The sequence below is a fragment of the Phlebotomus papatasi genome, chromosome 1, assembly GCF_024763615.1.
Source record: "Phlebotomus papatasi isolate M1 chromosome 1, Ppap_2.1, whole genome shotgun sequence".
Lineage (NCBI taxonomy): Eukaryota > Metazoa > Arthropoda > Insecta > Diptera > Psychodidae > Phlebotomus > Phlebotomus papatasi.
In genome coordinates this window covers 108,606,461-108,630,647 of record NC_077222.1, presented here as the reverse complement: position 1 = coordinate 108,630,647, position 24,187 = coordinate 108,606,461, and the positions used below count along the sequence as shown (strand labels likewise).

Here is a 24,187-nt window from a genome sequence, read left to right as displayed (position 1 = left end):
CGAATATAGTATTTATGTAATTTTTCAAATGTTTGATCCTCCGGAATGTAAACCTGTCATCCCGTGGGGATCGTTTCTCCCATTTCGTATTTCAGATGATTCCTAAAAAATAATGTCATTGTCATGCTATTTATCAGAAATACAGAAGTTATCAGAAATACAGTAGGAATCATAAGTTTGTTACGGTGTTCATTTCTTTAAAAAACTATTTTAAATATTTTTAAAAATTTAATTTTTTATATCCTTATTAGCCTTTCTATTATAGATATGGAAAAATATAATTTCAGTTTTTCATTACCAATTAATTACAAAAAAAGCAACATTTCATCGACCAAAAGTTTGTTACGGTCTACGATAATTAATACATTCGTTGTTTTTGGGAGATAATTAAGCAATTCCTTTATGCATGGAAAGACAAAGTTTCCTACACTCGTTTTGTGTGAAAAGAAGCTAGGGTATGAATTCTCTAACTATTATCCAGGAAAGTGAACAATTCACCAATTTTCCAAAAACTTAGAAAAGTTGTAAGAATAGCTCAGAAAATGCGGTAAAAACTATTTTTATTATTTGTTTTTAACAAAGTCTCACAATTGTTTAATACGAAACCAAGTGAACGGATCAGTTCACTTAAAGGATCCCTTTTCTACCCAGGTCTCAAGGATGGTCCGTTGAAATCCTTCAAACAATAAAGTTTCAGAGCGACAATTTTGATTTTTAGCAAAAACTAAAGATTTTCGGTGGGTGCAAGGTCTGGACTTTATCGGCGTGGACGGATCATAACATTAATGTCTTCATCCTAAATATATTTTGCGATTATTTTGGCCTTGTCAGTTGGTGCGTTGTCTTGCTGTAGGGTAAAATCGGAACCAATCAGACGATTTCCATCTGGTATTAATTAACATTCGCATGAAATTAAAATGCATTGCAGCATTGACCATCCCATCCAAGAATGCCAATTTTACTACCGAATTGTCCATCAGACGCACACCAAGACACCTTGCCCTAATTCTTTTACAGTGCGATTTGTACACTTCTATTCTAGTATGTATTCCCTTCTGTCGAAGTCACACGTATACTCAACCATCACTAGAAATGAGCACCGTAACAAACTTATTATTCCTACTGTAGTGATCAAACAGTTAGGGATACTAAAGATTAGAGCCCTGCATACCCGACCCGACCCGACCCGACCCGCGGGTACCCGCATGATTTTTTGCGGGTCGGGCGGGTTTTATTTTATTTTCTGCGGGTCGGGCGGGTAACGGATACAACCCTTCAAATTTTCGGGTATTACTTAAACATTTATCCGACCCGATTTCTAGGATTTTTTAAAAACATTTTTTTTTTAATTGATTAAGCTTTAGCGAAGTTTACAGACCATAGAAAAACGATATGATAAGTCAAAGAATAATTTATGTGATTGGAAGAGTATATGAATTCAAAGAAGTAATAAAGTGATCTGACGAAGATAAGTAATATTAGGTGAGATTCTTAGCAATCTCACCTACTATAATCCTAACAAAATTTCATGTCGTCCGATCGACCTCAAACTTGGCCAAAATGTGTTTCGCCACTTCCTGATCACGAATATATATGTGGCTATTTTACGTTCCCGGCCGGCCGGCCGGCCGCTCTTTGAAGCTTAATAGCTCCTAAACTAAAAAAGATATCGACTTGCGGTTTTCGGCAAAGGTTATATATCGTATGAAAATTGCAACTTGGTTCATTGACCCCCCACCCTTCACCCCTCCTTCCGCCATTTTGAAGACCCCCCTTTTTTTGTTTCCTCAATAGCTCCGCCCCTATGGCATCGAGCGGGCTCAAATTTTAGTATGTTATAGCTGGGCCTTAGAGCTTTCCATCAATACCAAACTTAAGGTCCCCCGACCCCCCTGACCCGAGCTATAAGGGTCCAAAAAAAATTTCTTAAAAGGGCCATAACTCCGGTTCTAATTGTCAGAATTTAAAAAGTGAGTGCTTTTTGGAAAGCTCTCGTGAAATGCCACTTCCCCTTCTAACATCGCAAGTTCATAAAACCACCGCTAGGGGCGCTATTATTAAAAAGAAAATTTTTAAATCTTATAAGTTAAATAACTCAAAAATTCCATTGTGCATCGGGCTGAAATTTTAGTATGTTGTAGCCGTTGATTATACCAATCAAACAAAAAAAACCTTAAGTCGATCTAACACCCCTGACCCGAGCTATAAGGGGTCAAAGTTCGAACATTGACCGACCTCTATCTCCGGTTCTAACTAACATAGCGACCTAAATTTTACCTTTTTGGTTTCGCCTCGATGAGCACTTTCAGATGGAAGTTCAAAAATTCACCACAGGTGGCGCTGTGATAGCGTCAAAATTCATCGAAATTCAAAGTCACTTCTCAAAAACGGCATTGTGCAAGTTAATGAAATTTTAGTATGTTGTAGTCCAGTCTAGGACGTTTCTAAAATGGTGCAAATGTGCGCTGTGGTTAAAACAGAACCGGAGATATGAGGGGTCAAAGTTCACAAAATTCAAAAAATCATATCTCCGGTTCTATGTGACCGATTTTGATGAATGAGGGCTTAAACGAAAGATCTCACCAAATACTACAACTTTCTAAAATATTTGAACTTCGTGGGACCAACACCAGGGGCGCCACAGTCGAAAAACCAATTTCAATATCACATAACCTCAATTATCTCGACTGTCGCTGAACCGATTTTGATGATTACTTCGACATAATTGTAGAGGACATTTGTCTCTACATTTCGTCCATACATCATTTTCCGCTCAGACTACGCTATCACTCCGATTTTGCCGTTTAAGTGTGAAAAAATTGATTTTTCCCATAATAACGCTTTGAAATCCCTCAGATGCCAATTTGACTGCCTCTACTCCACAAAGACACTTAAAATATGGTTTTAAATGGAAAGTCCCACAAAATACAACAATTCTTTGATATAGTTGAAGTTCAACAAATGACTACTTGGGGCACTCTGGATGAAAAAACAAGTTAAGAAACAAAAAACCTCGCTTATCTAAATTTTTTCGGGCGCGAAAATACGCTTATTCCCGTGATCAAGATAGCAAGATATTTTTTCGAATTCCTTTTTAACCCTCTAACGGTGTTTTCTTTAATATGCGAAAAAAAGTTCTAAAACAATGTTTTCTAGGATAATTATGATCCAATAAAGTCGAAAAAACCATAAATTCTTCATTACCTTTTTTAGTTTAGGCACTAGGTGAGAAAATATAAACATTTTTTGAAACTTTTTCCTTCTAAAATTCACATTTTTAGTTTTTTTCAAATTTTTTACGTAAAATATGCAAAGTAGAATGACATATCTTTCAATAAAAAATACATTTATTTTAGTCAGATAACTTTAAATCAGTGTTTTTGTGGAAATTGGAAATGAAATTTTTTGCACAAATATTTTTTGTTGCTTTTTCTCTGACCTGTCACACAAAACTGGGAATAGCAACAAAACGAAGAGTCAAAATGAGTTCAAACTTTCAAGAGATGTTTAAGACTATTACCGAGGACACTATAGCACTTTTAAATAAATAAAACCTTTATTGTCGCCGTAAATGTGATTTTTGTGAAGACCGCCTGAAGGCGGTCTTATCCGTTACAGGGTTAAGTCTACCACGATAGGACTTCTACCACAAAATTATATTTTCTTCTTAAAATGGTAAATGCGCTTAAAATCACGCACAACTCAGGCATAAAACAGTAAATACGCTTAAAATCACGCCCAGCGCTATCATAAAACGGTAAATGCGCCTAAAATCGCGCACAACTCTATCATAAAACGGTAAATGCGCTTAAAATAACGCACAGCTCAATCGTAAAACGGTTAAGATTGCGCTTAAAATTACGCACAGTTGAATCATAAACGGATAAGAATGCGCTTAAAATTACGCACACCTCAATCGTAAATCGGTTAAGATTGCGTTTAAAATCACGCACAGCAAAATCATAAAACGTTTGAGATTGCGCTTAAAACACGCACAGTTCAGTTATGAAACGGTTAAGAATGCGTTTTTTTTAAGCGCAATCTTAATCGTTTTATGCTTGAGATGTGCATATTTTTAAGCGCATTTACCGTTTTACGATTGAACTGTGTTTTTGTGATTTTAAGCGCATTTACCGTTTTGTGATTGAGCTGTGTGTGATTTTTATTGCATTTACCGTTTTGTGATTGAGCTCTGTGTGATTTTAAGCGCATTCACCGTTTTATGATTGAGCTGTGCGTGATTTTAAGCGAATTTCCCGTTTTATGATGGAGTTGTGCGTGGTTTTAAGCGCATTTACCGTTTTAAGATTAAGCTGTGTGTGATTTTTATCGCATTTACTGTTTTATGATTAGTATGTGCGTTATTTTAAGCACATTTACCGTTTATGATTCAGCAGTGCGTGATTTTAAGCGCATTTACCATTTTAAGATTGAGCTGTGCGTGATTTAAAGCGCAATCTTAACCGTTTTATGATTCAGTTGTGCGTGTTTTTAAGCGCAATATTAGCCATTTTAGGATTGAGTGGTTTCTTGTTTTAAGCTTAATCAGAACTGTTTTGTACATGATCTGTATCAGCGCAATTTCAATCGTTTTATATTTGGCCAGTGTGAGTGCGAGTTTAACTACATTAAAGGTTAGAGCATTTTATGCTGAAGTATTGCGAGGTTTGAACACTTAAGCGGCTAACACGGTGAAGACCGTTTTACGCAATATCTCAATCGTTTCACATTAATTGCGTGCGAGTTTTATCGACGCCTTATAGCAAAAATCGAATAATAATTTTAAGGCTTATTATAAAAATGAAAAATATCCCATGCTTTTGCAATATAGAATATGCTTGATTTTTATTCTGAGCTTAGAATTTATAAATTGCATGTATTTTACAAGATATTGTTGCACTTATATGACGACTTTCCTTGATCTTGGAGTAGTTATTAGACAGGAATTAATCGAAATTTTTCAAATTGGCATTTCCGCAAAATAAAGAAATGGTAATATTATTTTAACACAATACTCTACTTAAAAATGTTTTACGGTATTATTGTTTTTAATTGGTTATAATGCCCAACACACAATAATTTTTGTTTAGTAAACATGTTTTTGACATTTCAATGAGAGTGAGTGAGATCTAGATCTAATCATTTCGCTCATTCTCCCGGAAAATTTTGAAAACATACTTACAATCAAAAGTTATTGTGTATTGGTCAAAAATCAATTTAAATAAATCTGTAAAAAAAACTACAATTCTTAAACACTAGTGATAGAGTTCCACTTTTGAGTTCATTGGTTTAGTGAAAATGTAGTTTAATTATGTTAAAAGAAAATAAAAGTAAAAGCTGTCTTGTCATGAAATTTAGCATTCAATATTACTGATTAACACTTTTTTTTAATTTTTTAATTCTTTAATAACACTTTTTAATTTATTCCAAACAAAATTCAGAGGGTTCTTACTAGAAACTTGTACACTTATATTAAGATCACGTATATTGTCTCAAAAATAACAAAATTTCCTTTCAAATAAAATAAGTATAGAAAAACCTTTATTCGTTTGCGAGATATGCAACTTTAATTTTTGTCATAAATCGCAATTAAGAAACGAATTTCGGGACGTCATCTACGGCATTCCTTGTTTCCGGTTAGATTCTTTTCGATATCTTACTTTTTTTTCCAAATAATATCAAATTCAAAAACACTTGAAAATATTAAGTTTAGGAGAAAGTGCCCACGCTTTTTACGATCCCAAGTTATAATGAATAAATTTTTCCTGTGATTCCGCATGAATCGCTTTCATCCTGCTTAACAAAAATGTTTTTAAACTTGTTTTTCAAGTAAGTTGCTTTACCAAGTAAATAAGGTAAATGTAAGCTAAAAATTATTCATCAATCTTACAGAATTTTATTCAAGCTTGAAAAATTATTATTGTAGAAATTGCTCGAAATTATTATTGAAAATAATAATTTCGAGATGATAAATTGCAAATATACCGTTCTAAAATCACTGTATGTTTGCTACTGTGATTAAAAAACAAACTTGGCGAATCAACTGCCGAAAAAACGAAAGTTATGTTCAAGAAGTTATCACACGAAACTTGTAATGAAATTGTTAATAGTTCTCGAATTACTTATATTGATCACTTTAATTCAATTATATACCTTAATTCAAATGGCGTTCGAGGATTTTGATTGGGTTAATAATTTTCGGGTTACTATTGTTCGAGACGGGTAAATTTATACATTTCTTGCGGGTCGGGTCGGGTACGGGTATTAATTTTTTTTACGGATCGGGTCGGGTCGGGCAGCACTAAATTTCAACGGGTCGGGTCGGGTACGGGTCAAATACATTGCGGATACGGGTTGAAAAAAACCCAAAAACCCGACCCGTGTAGGGCTCTACTAAAGATGGAAAATGGCGCCTTATCAAATTCTTTTTAGCGTTTTAGTGGGTTTTTAGATTTAGATTGTGCAGATGGTTTTTTCAACTTGAGAAAGAGTTTTACACCGATTTACTCTTGAGGTTGGTTACCAACGCTAAGACGGCGGCAATTGCTTTTACACAAATACTGAATTCTTTGAAAATCGAAAACCTGTGTTTTAAAATGTTCGCTTTAAGGAGAACTTACTCAAAAGCAGTATTTAATAATAAATTAAAATTGAATTGATCTGACGGATCTGACACCATCTGTGGACCTTTGAAGAACGTTCCCACAAACAGACATGTTAAAGTACTTTTGAAGCATAGCATCTAATGCCCTTTCAGACACACTTACGACTTAAACCGAGGGACGGCTTAACGAAATTTTAATCAAAATAGTGATTTGACTAAATTCTCATCAGTTTCTGACTAATCCGTGTCTCAGCTTAAGCCAAGATATGGTCTTAGGGGAAAGTGCCCATGCTTCGCACGTTCCTAAACTTCATAATGACCAAATTTTTCCTATTTTTCTGTATACATGTAACTCCGAAATATATTTTAAATACAAGACACTTTCCTCTAGTTCTTTAAAATATGGGTGCAATGAGTCAGATTTATTGAGACACGTAGGAAAATTTTAGTTATTATGAAGCTTGGGACCGTGCAAAGCATGGGCACTTTCCTCTAGTTAGCGCAAAACTGATGTGAATTTTGTCAAATCATTATTTTGATTATAATTACGTTTAGCCATCTCTCGGCTTAAGTCGTAAGTGTATCTAGTGTATAAGTTACGAGTTCGAGCATTTCGCAAAGCAGGGGATGCTTTGGTACCCCAATTTTCTAACCTAGTGGATTTTTTACTAATCACTTTTAACAAAAGACTATCTATTTTGCGAGCCCTTAGGACTCCTTTCAATGCATTGCATTGCATCAAAAATTAAAATACTCAACATTTTTCGCTATTCGGATTCTAAATTTGTTTTCATGATAAACGACAGAAGCTCTAAATTCTTTGAATTTATTAGAAACATAGAAGCGCAACTTTAAATATTTCATTTGCTTTTCTCTGGGTATTCCAAATGGGGTGATCGCGAGATAAATTGGTCTAAATAAATTAATATTTTTGGCTGTTCCGCACTTTCCTGTGCCTCAATTTCTCTCCCTCCTGTGACCTTTTTCCAGTCTCATTTTTCATCCTTTATCGCTCTTTCATGCGGTGAGCAAAATTTTTCTGCCTTTTTTCCCACAAACAGAAAAAAAAACAGCCTCCAATCAATTTCCATATGATGAGAAAAGCACAGACGGGAAGACAAACAGGAAATTTCCCAGAGAACTTCTTTCTCTCTCTGTGTGCAAAAAGATTAATATCTAAGGCATTTTTTACGCACATGGGATGTCGCCTCCATAAGTGATGATGTGGAAAGGAAACAAGAGGAAGAAAATCAATAGAAATAATTTTACATGGCAGGACATCTCTTATGGTTCCATTCCTTTTCTGGTCATTTGCAGGTTCAGTGTTTGGATGGATGAGACAACAGTGGCAAGTAATGCCACGAACAACGAGAGCATGCGAATGGAGCTGGAGGAGAAAAAGTTTCTGGAGTACTCGAGGAATTCATCTGACCAATTCACAAGCATTTTACCATCAATTATTACCTTAATTGCCTGTGCTGTAGTTTACATCTGTAAGTGTCTCCAATTAATTCAATCACTCCATCCACCCCCTCTGGGCTACATTATTGTATTATATATACTTATTTTAATGCTATGCTTCTCTTTCCCCAAACCTCACCCCTTCGTGCCCAGTTCTCCTTATTGCTCTTTCAAAGCCAGCAATCAATGAGGTATTTTTAGTATTAGTGTCTTATGCCATTATCGCAACGTTCTTCGCCATTGAAGTGTGTCTCTCTTTAACCAATTACTACAGGTGAGGGTAAATGTGAATATTTAATTATGAGTTCCTCTCACCTGTTTCACACATAACCAGAAGCTCGGATGCGGGATGGAGGTGGCAAAAGTTAACTTTCTGACGAACATTTTATTTTTTTTTACCTCCACATCAGACATATTTTTCTTCTCATTCGGTCTACAAAGCTCAGTGAGTCGGATAAAAATAATATTTAATGGCCAAAGAAGAAAAAAAAAAAGAAATTTCAGAGGAAGAAATTTTTACCTGGAAATTAAAATATGAGAAGTCTTTTTTTCTCTCCTTTGATTTTATTAACCTGAGAAAAGATCCATCTGTTATTGAAGTGAAAATCCAATCTCTCTAACACATTCCTACATTAGGGAATTAAATTCAAGAGATTCGGACACAATGAACCCATCACAGTAATTGATACATCCTAATATGTAGATAAACTATGCCGTAACTTCCTTTCTCTTGCAAGAAGAAAATCTCACTTAAGAAGCTCCTTACCCTCCTAAGCTTTCGACGCTTTAGACACTGTCTTCTTCAAGAGATTAAGTGTTCATTGTTGAGAAGGTAGAGTCAATGGACACTTAATACGCAGAAGAGTACCCTGAGAGAGAGTGTTACAAACGAAGAAAATACTTTTCTTATTTCTATAGAAAAAGAGATTTCCCATTGCTCAAAGGAAATCTTCTCATCAATTGTTTGACTTTGTTTTATACTTTTTTTTTTATGGATTTTATGCGCAGAATAAATAAAACTGATGGTAGATACACATCAAATGTAGATTATCATGCTAGAAAAAATTATATAGGCAATAATAATAATGCTAGAACAACATCCCATAAAAAACTAGGTGCGTTCATAACCGGAGTTTCAGTCCCTAAAAGTGTCGCTGCTAAAAAGTAAATTGAATTCGAACTTCGAAAATTCAAACCGAATTTTCGCGCATGGTTGTAGAAAAGCATCTCAGCTTTGCGGAGTGCTCGAACTCACGAGAAAAAGCAATCTATGTATTATCTTTTCGCATGTTTTTTGGGTACATACCGCTTTATTAGCGATTAAATTGATTGATAAATAAAAAAAAACATTCCTATAAGCAATTGCTTAAGAAAAGTAGATTTTAGAACATTTTAGCATGAGTAACAAGTATACGCACACTAACAAATAAAAACGCAAATCCAAGAAAGGTAAATCATTTCAGAAATTTCAAGATCTTTCAACAAAAATTAAATTTAAGCAAATCGGTTAAAAATAGCCCCTCCAATTTGGTTAAACTCTGACCTTTGAAAATTCGATATCGTAATGGTTTTAAACAAGCACGTGGCAAGTTGACATTTTTATATGGAGCTATTTGAAGCCAATTCCTAAATTGATCTCGGACTCAGCTCACAGTGCTCCGAGGAAAAAAATGTATTTAAACAAAAATTTAGTATTTTTATCCCTCGACGCCGTAAGGCATCTTGTAATACGAAAAAACTTCTCAATTTTTAGATATTTAGTAAGTATTGAGTAGAAGTATGAGAAAGTAGCTTCAAATTTCAGGCAACTTGCCAGGGGATAGGTTTTGAACATAGGTCTCCAAAGACGAAATATTCACCTTGACTTCCTCTAAAACATATTCGAAAATAAAAGAGATTGTAAGAGTCGTTTCGAAATAAACCAAATAACATGGATTTGGTGGATTCAAAAAGAAAAGAAGACCGTCCTAGATAATGTTGACTTATGGAGGGGGGTCGTTAAAGACCGTAAGTCGATATCTATTACCGTTTGGCCTCTATCCGTGTCACAAGTTGAAAAAGTAGATTATGTAACTGTTCTTTGTTCTTTCTTTGAGTTCGAGTAGTAATTATGAAATACCACAGTAAGACCGTCTTCAGATCAGAGGTTTAGCGCAATTCCCGAGGGTTTCAATATCTTCAACAGCAACTGATTTTTACTGATTTTTAAGAATCTAATAGGTCATTTGCGTTTAATAATCCAATCAAAAGTCAAAAGTTTCCTAAAAAACCTTGACCAATAATAAATTAGAGAATTTAACCGATATGGTTAAGGTATAAAGCCCGCATAAGAAGCTGTTTACCTTTTAAGTACGGTTGAGTCACCAATGACCAAAAAACAGTATTTCTCCTGTGGGCATATAAGATATCGTTTTGCTCTAAAAAGTCAGAAAAATCATTTTATCGGACTCCCGATTTTTGACTGCCTTGTCCTTAAAGGGTTAAAGGGGTTTGAGATTATAAAGCAATTTAATAATGAGACGAATAGGTTTGGCTTGGCTGTGGATTGACTGGCACCGTTAATAACCTTTCGCAGAGACAAAGTCACTCTAAAAAATGCAAGTTCACATGCTCGCCACTTTAGCTTCAGAGCTTCAGAAAGCGAATTTCGCTTTCTGAACTTCCTCACTTTTGTGTAAGTCGTCGGTTTAAACGTTCGAACTTCCAACGGGTTTTTAGGTAAGTTCTCTCCAACCTCTCCGATGAACCTTCGAACCGGTACAAAGAAACCGCAACTGGAGAGAGCTCTCAAATCGGGAAGGTTATTACTAAACGAGAGGACTTTATCTCTTTGAAAAGTTATTACTAAACAGAGCCATGAGCCTCGTTTCTTTTAATTTTTCCTACCAGTGAAGGCTAGCGTTGTAATTGGAGATATAATTAGAAATTCAAACAAGAAATATTTCAGTTATAACACAGACGAAATAAGAAGTACAAATGTATATTTTTTATTTTCGAATCCGATCTTCGAATATCTATTTTTTTCATGGAAACTCCGACAATGAGCGTTCGGAATTGGGTTAAAACTCGGTACTTTTACATCATAAGATAATCGCTCTACCACTGGACCTATTGAGTACTTTCATATTTGATAGTCTAGACTAGAATATAAAATCAAGTTAACTAGACGGTCAAACGAATTTGTTTATCTTAGACGCTTCAGAGAGTTTTGATGGTGTCCTGGACAATAAAAGTACTATGTAACAGAGCGCTGTCATACTATAATATCAATTACCTTTTGTCGCATTTTGGGCATTTTTGCGTGTGAAAATACTTTGAAGACTCATGTTTAATGCTCTCGGAGTTGCTTTTATTTTCGCGTACCATTTTTATTCAAAAGGCTTGCAGATCGGCGCTATCATTTATTTTTGGTCTTTCAGTCCTCTGTGTCTAAATCAAGTTTTCTGAAGCGTAAACCAACTTTTATAGATAGTTTTTAGTGAGTGTATGTTTGCCGTAGGCTTCCTCTAGCAAAACGATGTGTTTTAATTTTGTTATCAAGTTACAGCAGAAATGCTATCCACAAATGGTGTTTTTGTGGTACGAAATACGAGTTTTTACATATGATAAAAAACTAAGTTGTTGATGTGTTGGCAAAATGATATTGCGCGATAATATGAGAGGATGTGTAAAGTGTTTTTTACTGCTTGAACTCCACAGAGAGAACAGTATAATCTCTTTGAGTGATATATATTTTTCGATTCCTTACCATCCAAGGGGTCGTATTTTGGTAGAATTTAGGAAATCTGAAGTTTCGAGTTTTTTAACGTCACGCTGTATGTTCGACTGTACGTTTTTGCGTCTGTGGATCTATGTGTCCGGTCGTTGCCACGCTTAGAGCCCAAAAGGGTTACAGATAACTAATTGGAACCCTTTAGGACATCCCCCTATATGTTGATCTTGGAACCATTGACATGTTTGGATATGATTTAAAGATTACCCAGTTGGATATTTCGTCTTTATACGGAAATTCCTTTGAATCATTAATTAATTTCTTTGAATCATTAATTTTTCAAGGTCAAGGGTTAAAAGACCTCTAGAGAGTTCATTTCTCAACCGCATGTTATCATGTTTGGGTTCGTTGGAAAGGCCTTAGAGTTTCCGACAAAACTAAACTGGTCCCAATTGGCTCTGCACCGATAAGGAACCGATTCATACCCGATAAATAATTTTGTTCACAAAATCAGTTTTGTTCTAAGCGGTTTTGTGCGACTTTTTGACTGAATCAATCGAGTCAATAAATCGGTTGTAAAGTGGTAAACGGCGTAAACGGTAAATAATACAAAAGTTCGAGCATTCTGTACAGCTAAGGCGGCTTTGTCATACCTTTTTATTTTATTATTAATGATTTATGCATAAATTAGAAACGCGTATTTGATACTTGAGTGCAATACAAGCTTTAGCGACTTTAACTAATATGTAAAACGCTAGTAAGATGTATAAAAGTAGTTTGAAACTTTTATATTTCATTTTTTAAGACATTTAAAAACTGTCTGAAAGACCATAAAATTAATTTTCATTACGTTAGCAATAATATCTTCTTGTCATTTTCTTCGTACGTTTTAATAATCTTAATAGCGAGCTCACAAAAAAACATTTGAATGATTAAAAAAAATTGTTTCATTTGAAAAATGCGTTGAATATTAAACAAACAGACTGACAAATTATGAGAAGAAAAATATGTGACTCTCTCTTTAAGGCATTCAAATGATTCTGCCACGATAAATATGCGAAATATTCTGGGTATTTCAAAATGTTTGTGAATGCCCTGAAGGTGCGAATTATGCTCGGTATGATGAATCTGACAATTTGATTTTCGTGCCATTGAAGTGTGACACAGGGGAGATTCTCAATTCTCGGAGTCTCTTGCCTATGGGAATATCTGTAACGTTCCTAATATGCTACTGACTTCTTCTCCCGGACAGTGCCATTGATGGTGTCAATGGGAGCACATTGATTTTTGTCTATTTGACTTATGCGATGCTACCGGTGAGACTGAGAGAAGCCATCGTGGGTGGATGTTTCCTCACGGCCACGCACATCATCATTGATGCGTGCGTGAACACTAGGGAGTGGCATCAGCTGACATCCACAGCCGTTGCTCTCATTTGCACCAATCTGGCCGGAGCCTATACACACTGGCCACGAGAAAAGGCACAGCGAAAGGCCTTCCTGGAGACGAGGCAGTGTATCGAAGCCAGACTTCGAACACAGCGGGAGAACCAGCAGCAGGAGCGACTCCTGCTGTCGGTACTCCCGCGCCACGTGGCCATGGAGATGAAGGATGATATTGCAGGTCAGCCTAGAGAAGCACAATTTCACAAAATCTACATCCAGCGACACGACAATGTGTCCATCCTCTTTGCTGACATCTGTGGCTTCACCAGTCTCTCGGATCAATGCACTGCCGAAGAACTGGTGAGGTTGCTCAATGAACTCTTTGCGCGCTTCGATCGGCTTGCTGCCGAGCATCACTGCCTAAGAATCAAGCTTCTCGGCGACTGCTATTATTGCGTCTCAGGATTACCAGAAGCCAGGCCTGATCATGCTCATTGCGCCGTGGAAATGGGGCTTGACATGATAGACGCCATTGCGTAAGTAATTTTCAGAAATTCATTAAAACATTCTTCCTCTTTCTCCCTTCTTTATTGCATTTTTACAACTAACGTTAAACTTCGGGAGAGAAATTTTGTGTATTAGGGGAAGTGTCTTGTAGGGGAAGCAGGGGACAGTGTCCAGTTTTTAAAATATATTGCGGAGTCACATTTATTCAGAAACATAGAAAAAATTAGTAATTATACAGCTTGGGGTCGTGTAAAGCATTAGCTGGGATGGACCGTTTTGAACCTTCAGATGATGCAAATTTCGAACCACTTAAGTTTTTTCATAACCGTAATGAATGGTGCTTTTCAGGAAATGATTTAAGGGACTTGCTTTTTTGTAAGCTTTTCTTTAATTCTAGAACTTAAAGATAGTCTTTATTGATTGGACATAGTAGATCGGATCAATGAAAACCATTTTTAAGTGCTAAAATTAAAGAAAAACTTACGAAAAGCAGGGGTGCAAAGTTACGCATATTTACGATATTAAAATAAAAAAATATGTATTGCCCGTATTGCCAAGGGTTTGATACATTAAAAAACATAAGAAATAATTGATTTTTACGGAACTTCTGTCATTGGTACCTTGAAAATATTCTTCTACTTATCATTTGATCATCGGTTTCATGTCGATAACGACCTAAACTATTGTTAGACTGCATCTTCAAATGATTTTCCATAAAAACCTTTTTAAAAGAATATTTAAAGTTTGCTGATAAAATCGTGTCTATTTATTTCTCAATCAAAATTCGTCCAATAAAATTTTCTTATATTAATATTTATCCATTTTTCTCAAGTTTGTTTTATCCGTTCTATCCATTCAAAGTTTCACTAGCTTTTTGGAGGTTATGTTCAACATAACCTCACACTGCTTTTATTTAAATTTTAAGGAAGTTCTTTGGATTTATAAGAATCCTTTAATCTGTTTACAAACATGACATTTTCATCCATGCTCACCACACTTTTTATTTTGCTCCTTTTTTCAAGGTTATATTTACCATAACCTCACATTACTAACCAACTTCGCAATTATAAATAAAATGGTTAGGTCACGTTAGTCACTTGTTTCGATGAATTGAAAATTTTTGTATTAAATGTAAGTTACTGATATTTAATATGTAATATTCATCCTATGGATATAATGATTATCCAGCTCATCAGCTTAATATTTATCAATAACGTGCCTATCAGTATCAATTCTAAGTGGGAAAAATCTATTTGGCAAGCTTTGAAGTGGTTTATTGCAATTTTATTACGTTCCCTGCAAGCTTCAAAGGGATTATTGTATTAATATCAGAGCTATTTATCCTTTATGTTATTTTGTGTCGCAATTTTTATTGCCTTGTATGTACTATGCAGAGAGAGATACTAATTAATTTCATTTTTTTAATTTCAAATAATGGTATTCTGTTTATAGTTTACTAAATTTGACCATTTGAACCTACAATTAAATATAAATTAAATTAAATTATGTTAAAAATTGTACTGGATGAAAAATTAGTGAACTTATGTCCCTTAAAATATTATTGAATATTATTTAGTGATGTTAGGTCAAACATAACCTATTAATTTTTAATAACAAGGTTATTTATTACAATTAAAAAAATAATTTAAAAAATATTTTACTGAAATATGATTAAATTTTATTAACAAATAACAGATCATTCAACAAGACTTTTAATAAAATGATATCATTATTTTATTTGAAAATTACGCTTTTGGATCAGTTTCTTATCTCAGCGAAAACAGTTAGCTGAAAAAAGCAGCGTTTTCAGCATATTTTTACTGAGTCGACCTGCAAAAATAAGCTGACCGGTCAGCAGTTCTTAAACAAAAAGTGCTTACCAAATGAGAATGGCACAGCGTCGATAGTGTCGTTTTAAGGTTAGCTGAATTCAGCTGAAAATAATTTTGTTTTCAGCTGAATTGAAATCGGTTTGCATTTAATGCTCGCTGGGACAGGACAAAATCATTTCGATTTTATAAGCCTTTACTTGATTATCAGAAATTGTTTGTTTACAAAAAAATAGGTCAACAGAGAAAATCATGAAAAATTCTAATTACTTGTTTAGTATTCAAACTCATTAATTATAATTAAGTATTTTCTATAAGAAAATAGGAAGACCTGGGCAAAAAGTCACAAACTGAAAATTTCATAATTCGATATCTTCCAAGATAATAAAAGATAGCGGCTTGAAATTTTTTCCATAGGTAGCCTCCGAAGATTTTTGATACCGTAAGTTTCTTAGAATTTGCATAAGGAATTCAGAAAATAAAAAAAAATATTGAAATTTTTAGACCTGTTTTTGAAATATTTTTGAAACACTGGTGAATATTTCCTAAATAATTTTGATTCTTTGAATACGTAGCCGCTATCCGATTTAGCCTTTTTTTTAACACTAAACCTACCGATCGTTTTTGGTCATTTTTTATAGCGCGCTCGGTCAAATAACAGATAGGGGTAGTATAGGATGCTGAACAATTTTTTCTTGGAAATCAGGAAATAATTAAAATTTAAACACTGAAAAATATATTACATGCATTAGAAATTCATAAAGTTTGATAGTGATATTTTACCGTTCAAATAATGTGTTAATATTAAAAAGTTTTTAAACCGGGTCCTGATAGGTTTAATGTTAAAGATTCTTTTTTTTAATTACCATTTTGGGGTTAAAAGTAATAAAAGGTATGGGGCAAAATGTAACAAAAACCGAGGAAATTTCTGATATCTCACACGGCGGAAAAAACGTCATTGCCATGTGTCGCCGCTTGTTGTTTTAAACAGTGATGGTGATGAAGATTCGAAAAATTAAATAATATGCACGCGCATGGCGTTGTAGGATAATCAAATAACGAGTTGGGAATAATCGCGGCGAATATAGGAACAGTAGCGGCGAATATAGGAACAGTTGCGGCGAATATAGGAACAGTAGCGGCGAAAGTAGAAACAGTTGCGGCGAAAATAGGAACAGTCGCGACTGAAAGAGAATCATTGCCCCAAATTGAGAAAATCAAAATTCAAAATATTCAAATGCAATTTTTAATTTCATGTGAACTTCCTATTTTATTTGTTATTTTAAAATAAATTCGCTCAATCCAAAGAGTTTCAATCATCTTAAATCACCGATAAAATTTAAAAAGTCCTTAGGTTTTATTTTGAAAAGCAACTAGAGGAAAGCGTGCAACCTTCAGACGACTCAAGCTTCGGACAAATCATTTTTTTCTATGTTCTTAATGGATATGGACAAGAGGTCTTTTCAGAAAATTTGAGGCATTGGACTAGTTATTAAAATATATTATCTTAATGGGTCGAATTTATTAAAGACATATTGAAAAAAATGAGTTGTTCGAAGCTAGAGTCGTCCGAAGGTAGCGCGCTTTCCCTTATTTGTACTTTATAAAATTTCCTTTCTCTTCAAATTAGCTGTATACAAGTCCTGACCATGCTATGTTTCCTTTGTTGTAACTCGTGCGTAAAATTACTCCAGCTTCCTCTAAATTGGTATGGGATAGCTCATTAGGATTAATTGAGTCTGTAAATTGCATTAGAAAGCTTGCTCTTTGAACAATTAATTCAATAAATTGTCACTTCTTTACATTGCAGTCCATACAAATTGCACATTCTGAATCTTTAGATATCTTACATAAGCAATTAACGTAAAAGCTGAGTAGCTTTTTAGAACAAGATTTATTTTCTAAATGTTCTTTGGAGAAATGCATTTTTATAAATTTTAACTCTTTTGGGACTATAATTCATTTTGCACAATTGGCAATTTTGTCGATTTGTAGAGAGAAATCCATAATTCAGCCCATTTACTATGTCTTCATTTTACCTATTCAATTAATTAATTTGAAAATGTTATTCATATTCATATTTGATTATGCAAAATGCACGGTATATCCTATCTGACTTACTGTCTACAGCAAATTCAAACTATTTAGCTTGAAATATTGACCCGAAGACATAATTTTCAATGCATTAAATATTGTGTTTCTGACGTGTTCACCTTTACCTGCAAATATCTTCCTTCTGAAATGTATGAAGGAAATCCCACATAGAGATTTGCCCCTGAAGTATTATTAAGTGAAATCTTGTCTGTTGCAGCCTCGTGCGGGAAGTGATGGCTGTGAATGTAAACATGAGGGTGGGAATTCACACAGGACGCGTCCACTGTGGGGTACTTGGACTCAAGAAGTGGCAGTTCGATGTGTGGTCAAATGACGTGACACTGGCCAATCACATGGAAAGTGGCGGTATTCCCGGACGTGTTCACATCACCAAAGAGACACTCAAATGCCTGGATGGGGACTATGAAGTGGAGGAGGGACGGGGATCAGAGAGGAATTCCTACCTCAAGGATCATCAAATAGAAACATTCCTCATTGTTCCTGGCGACACGTATCAGCAGGTTTGTCCTCAACAAGGGGTTCACTCCAGGGTATTTATCACAAAACACAGAAAACAATTATGTTTTTTCTCCTGGTAATGTTGACGAATGCTGGGACACCCAATAGATGTTGTTGATTAAGGGGTGACTCATTCGGGGAAATCAATAGCAATTGTACGAGCAATGTTTCGCGAAACCTGAGAAAACACTGCGACGTTCTTAGGAACCTTACGAAACCAAAGATTCACATCACGACAAACCTGATAAAGGTTTGCATTTGAACTTAAGAAACTTTTCGAAGTTTTTCAGAATTTCAGAAACCTGTATAAAGCTTTGCAGAACTTGAAGAACCTTTAGAAAGTTTTGAAGAACTCGTGGAAATTTTAGAAGGTTTTTGCCGAACTCGGGGAACTTCAAGGAGGTTTCGCAGAACTCGATGAACCTTTAGACTGTTTTACAAAACTTTAGGAACTTTCAAATGGTTTTGTAGGTTTCGTATAACTTTAGAAGGTTTCGCAGAACTCGAAGAACCATTAAAAGCTTTTGTAGAAATCGAGAAACCTATATAAGGTTTCGCATAACTCAAGGAATTTTTGGAAGGTTCTTGCAGAACTCGAGGAGCCTTTATAAGGTTTTGCAGAACTCGAGGAACCTTTAGAAGAATTTGTAGAGCTCGAAGAATATTTACAAGGCTTTGCAAAACTCGAGAAACCTTTATAAGGTTTTGAAGAACTCGAGAAACTTTTAAAAGGTATTGCAGAACTCGAGGAACCTTTATGTTTTGAAGAACTCGAGGAACCCTTAGAAGGTTGTGTACAACTCGAGGGCCCTTTAGCAGGTTTCTCAGAACTCGAGGAACCTTTAGTGTAAAACCTTCTAAACCTTACAGGACTTGAGGAACGTTATGAAAGTTTTGCAGAACTCGAGGTATCTTTAGAAGGTTTCGAAGAACTCGAGGAACATTTTGAAGGCTTTGTCGAACTCGAGGGATCTTTAAGAGGTTTTGCAGAACTCGAGAAGCGTTTAAAAGGTTTTGCAGAACTCTAGGAACCTTTATAAGGTTTTAAAGAACTCGAAAAACCTTTAAAAGGTATTGCAGAACTCGAGGAACCTTTACGTTTTGAAGAACCCGAGGAACCCTTAGAAGGTTTTACAGAGCGTGAGGAACCTTGAGGATTTTTTGCAGAACTCGTGAGACCTTTAGAAGGTTTTGCGATCTCAAAAACCTTTAAAAGGTTTTACAGAACTTGAAGAAGGCTTTTGACAAATTCGAGGAACTTTAACGAGGTTTCGCAGAACTTCAGGATCCTTCAAAAGGCTTTGCAGAACTCGAGAAACCTTTAAAAGGTTTTGAAGAACATAAGGAACCATTAGAAGATTTCGTGAAACCAATAGTTTTTTTAAAGAAAGTATCAATAATTATTAGGCGCCGTTTATCGAAACCCGAATAATAATGAAAATGTTTCGTATTACTTGGAAACCCTTTAAAAGATTTTGAAGAAACTTGCAAAGCTCACGAAACTTGTAAAAACTTTCACGAAATCATGAAAACTCTGTGAGAGCTTCACGAAATTCAAGAAACCTTCAGGACGGTTTCGGATAATTTGGAAAACGTAGCCAGAGGTTTAGATAAACCTGAGAAACAAGATTAAGGTATTACGAGATCTAATAAACTTTAAAAAACGGTTTCGTGGAGCCTGAAACTTCTGAAAAAATGCTTTGCAAAACAAAAAAAAAATTTGAAAAAAGTATTCCGAAACGAAACTTTAGAAAACTTCCACGAAACCACAGAAACATAGTGAAAGTTGTATAAATTTTCCAAAATCCGAGTAACAAAATTGAAGTCTCATAAACCCATGAATCTAAAAAAACGCTTTCGTAAATCCTCAAAAATCTTTTTAAAAACTGTTTAACGAAACCTAAAAATCTCTGAAGTCACAATACCCTATAAAAACTAAAACAAAGTTCGAAAATTCGAGAAACATGGGTAAACCGTAAATTGAAATTCGAAATTGTTATTAAATTTGGTAAATGAGTCACCCCTTATTGTTGATTGCAATGCTTACCCTCAAATTATTCCAAACTCAATTGAATAGTATTATTTACAAATATATTTCCATTTTAATTGATCTTTTGCTATGAAAATTGAGTGGCTGTATTTGAACATTTTATTGCTACTCAAATTGTGCATACCATTGAGTATGTTCATGGGAAAAATTCTCAACCGTAACCATTCACCCTGACCTTTGCATTTAAATTTGGCTGCGAGAAAGAAAAATAAAAATTCTCAATATTCGTGTTTTTCCTCCAAATTAAACAACTTCACCGCAATTTTGAGAGTCTCACAAACAGAAGTACAAGTTCATTAATTTGAATGGATGGGACATAATGAGAATGTAATGAAAATAGTTTCGGAGGGAAAAGTGTGAGAGGGTGAGTATTTTGGCGCTATTTACAGTGGTTGCTCAAGAGGAATGCCCCAATTCGGTTTAATTGCTGTAGGGAGAAGTTCATTACGATTTATTTGGGCATTCTCTGGCAAGAATTCACAGCTTCTGTGTTTGACAATTTTGCACATGTGCCAAATTTTGGGATAGCCAAAATTCCAAAATAAATTAGAATGAGAAAAGGTCAGAAAGGTCATGAAAAGTTTTGCGATGAAGGCACCACCTTTTTATTCACAGTTTTTCTAAGAATTTTCATGAAAATGTATTAAATTATTACCCCAAAGAACTTCTACGAACACTTATTTTTCTTTTTCTACGAGGAAAATGAAAAATGTTCATAAAAATTATCACAAGCGAAAGATATTTGGAAAGAAGATGAGCGAATTGTCAAATTTGACAAAGGGCTTTTGTCAAATTAACATGAAAATTTTGTAAAAAGGGTGTTCTTCCATACAGAACAAGAAAAAGTTTTGTTATATTCACAGCCTACTGGATCTTGTTAAAAATTTCTAAAAAGGATGTTTTTCCATACAAAAAAAATAATGTGAGAAAAACTTTTTCCAAATTAGTAAGCAACATCCTTTTGACAAAATTTTAACAACTTACATTTGTTTGCTTCACAAAACTTTTTTTTAGAGTTTTATAATGGAGCTATTTTTCTTCAAAATTTTGCATCAAAATATTTTTTTTTATCAAAATGCTTTGGAAGTTGCATTTAGATAAAATCTATCAAAATGCGCAGAGGTCTTACTAAGATCACTAACAACTAGCGAATTTCTTAAGAGGACTTTTTACTTTTTTATAAGACCCCTATCCTAGCTAGAAATTTTATTTGAACTAAAAATATGTAAGCTCTACACAGAAGAAAATATTTCGTAAAATTTTTCGTAAATTCCTACTGAAGATTTGCGAAATGCTCATAATTCGCATAATCCACAAAAAAGTTAGTAAAAGTTTGTACTTCTTGACAAACACTACTTGTAATATTACCACTTGACGAGCATTTTTGTTCATTTGTTCGTAAAAATTTGTCAGATAAACAAAAGTGTACGAACAAATGTTTGTAAAGGAACAAAATATGCTCGTCAAGTGATCATGTTACGGAGAATATTTGTGAAAGATGTACAAATTTTTACAAACTTTTTTATGAGTTATACGATTTAGGAACACTTCGTAAGTCCCCAGTAGGTGTTCCCAAACATTTACGAACAATTTCACAAAATATTTTTTCTGTGTAGTGGCCATAAACTACACTGAGAGAAATCCGAAAAAGTTAAAATAACATTCCGGAAATGTTAATTTTACCCTGAAGTATTGATCCGAAAACGATGTAAATATTACCCTTTTTAGGTGTATTGGGGTTAAAGTTACCCTTCTTTTATGTTAATTTTACCCTTAAAAGGTGTAAAATTAACATTAAAAAATGTTGATATATTTTTACACCTAAAAATATTAAAGTTACGAGGAAAAAAGTTAATCGCACCCTCTTTTTTTCTCAGTGTATGTATCCACTCTTCAAGCATAATATGTTAAACAATAATTGCCAAATAAAATAAAATTAATTTCATGATAGTACCTTCTCATGCTGGTACTGTAATTTCTCCTGAATGGTTACATTGAAAAGCAACAAGTTAGAGCAAAATCTAATTATTCAGAATTATCTAGTCATTATTGTAGTAACATTGCACATCAAAAACAAGCATGAAATTCTAAATAAATGTTTAGTTATTTGAACTATGGGTTCAATTGGTTAATTTACAAATAGTACAAGATTTTTTTTCCTTTCAATTTGCATTTGAAATATGATAGAACAATTGAAATATTGGAGTATATCGGTGATTGTAAATATGGGGAAATTAGTGTTATCAAGCATTGTTGGAATGCTTTTTGTTTAAAACATTTACTAAAACCCCCCTCATTACACCGGTAAAACTCCTGCCTGAATGATTGACGTGCTTTTCATCTGTTGCAGCACAAGAGGCCTAATCATTCATTCTCAATGAACGGAAATATCTCAAAGGAGCTGAGAATGATGGGTCATGGTTCACAGAAAAATACCTCCTCCAAGTACGATCGATTGGGCTTCTCGGATGTGCATGAAATTAAGGATCCTGAGGATGAAGTCAACGACTATCTCATGCGTGCCATTGATGCTAGGAGTATCGATCGTTTGAGGTCAGAACACTGCAAGCACATCCTTCTGACTTTTAAGAAGGGCGACATTGAAAAAAAGTACGCCAAAGAGCCCGATCGAATGCTCAACATTTACTTCTACTGCACTGTGATAATGTTTTCTGGAATGATACTCATCCAATGGTTGATCTTTCCTTTGTAAGTTTACCACTTTTTTCTCTGCTTTTAATCGCCCTATAGCGCAAAATTCCCTGAAATTTCAAGAGTGAGAATATTTCCTTGGAAAATCCCGTACTATTTCCATGATCTTTCCTATGGATCACGAGGAATTTCATAGGAGTTATTGCATACAATTCCATAGATATTTTACCATTTCTCCTTTTTTAGTCACCTATAAGTAATCATCCAGTTTCAGGATTGCGGAAAATTCTTTGGAAAACTCCGTACTATTTACTACGAACTTTCCTATGAATTCTGAAGAATTTCCAAGTGTATATCATACAATTTCACGGTTTTTGTTTTACCACTTTGTCCTATTAGTTTCCAGAAGTGAGGAAATTTCCCTGGAAAATTCCATACTATTATCACAAACTTTCCTATGGATTCCAAGGAATTTTTATGTACATTTCTCAGAATTCCATGGATTTTTTTTTTACCATTATACCACATTTATTAAGCAATTATCCAGTTTCAGAAATGCGGAATTTTCCATGGAATGTTCTGAGCTATTACCAAGAATATTCCTATGAATTTCGAGGAATTTCTAAGTACATTCCTTACAGTTTCAGGATTTTTTTTTAATTTTCTCCTGTTGTTGCCTTATAGCACAATCTTCCAGTTTCAGGAGTGAAGAAACTTCCTTAGAAAATTCCCTACTATTTCCACGAATTTTCCTATGGATCCCGAGAAATTTCAAAGTAGCATTTCTTACAATTTCATGGGATTTTTTGCCCTTTTCTCCTCTTACGGAAATTTCCTTGGAAAACTCCAAACTATTTACTACGAACTTTCCTATGAATCCCAAGGAATTTCGAAGTGTATTTCTTATAATTCCACGGTTTTTTTACCATATTGTCCTATTAGTTGCCTTATAGCACAATCTTCCAGTTTCAAGAGTGAGGAAATTTTCTTGGAAACTCCATACTCTTTCCACGAACTTTCCTTTGGAAGCCAAAAAATTTCCATGTACAATTCTTCAAATTTAATGGATTTTAAATATTAATCTTCCTTTAGTCACCCTATAAAGCAACCTTCCAGTTTGAAGAGTGAGGAATCTTGACTGGAAAGTTCCGAGATATTACCACGAATATTTCTATGGATTCCGAGGAATTTTCCCTTGTATTTTTTTAATTCAATGGATTTTTACCATGTTTTTTTTTAAGTCGCTCTATAGAGCAACATTCCATAAAGTTCCAGGACTTAGGAAATATCGTTATATAATTCCGTACTAATACCACAAACTATACAGTAGAGCCCCGCTATAGGCTATCGCTCTATAGTCCAGAATTTATCGAC

The 24,187-nt window shown here is 34.5% G+C and overlaps 1 protein-coding gene across 1 annotated transcript in view; it reads left to right on the top strand.

Annotated features, from left to right (window-relative positions):
• The window catches only part of LOC129799127 (adenylate cyclase type 6), a 133,639-nt gene that overhangs the window by 97,922 nt on the left and 11,530 nt on the right, over positions 1-24,187 (top strand). Inside the window, exons 6-10 of the mRNA XM_055842777.1 lie at positions 7,922-8,097; positions 8,219-8,339; positions 13,030-13,698; positions 17,810-18,113; positions 22,512-22,870. Of these exons, the coding sequence (XP_055698752.1) occupies positions 7,922-8,097; positions 8,219-8,339; positions 13,030-13,698; positions 17,810-18,113; positions 22,512-22,870 (1,629 nt within the window). The remainder of the gene's footprint in view (positions 1-7,921; positions 8,098-8,218; positions 8,340-13,029; positions 13,699-17,809; positions 18,114-22,511; positions 22,871-24,187) is intronic.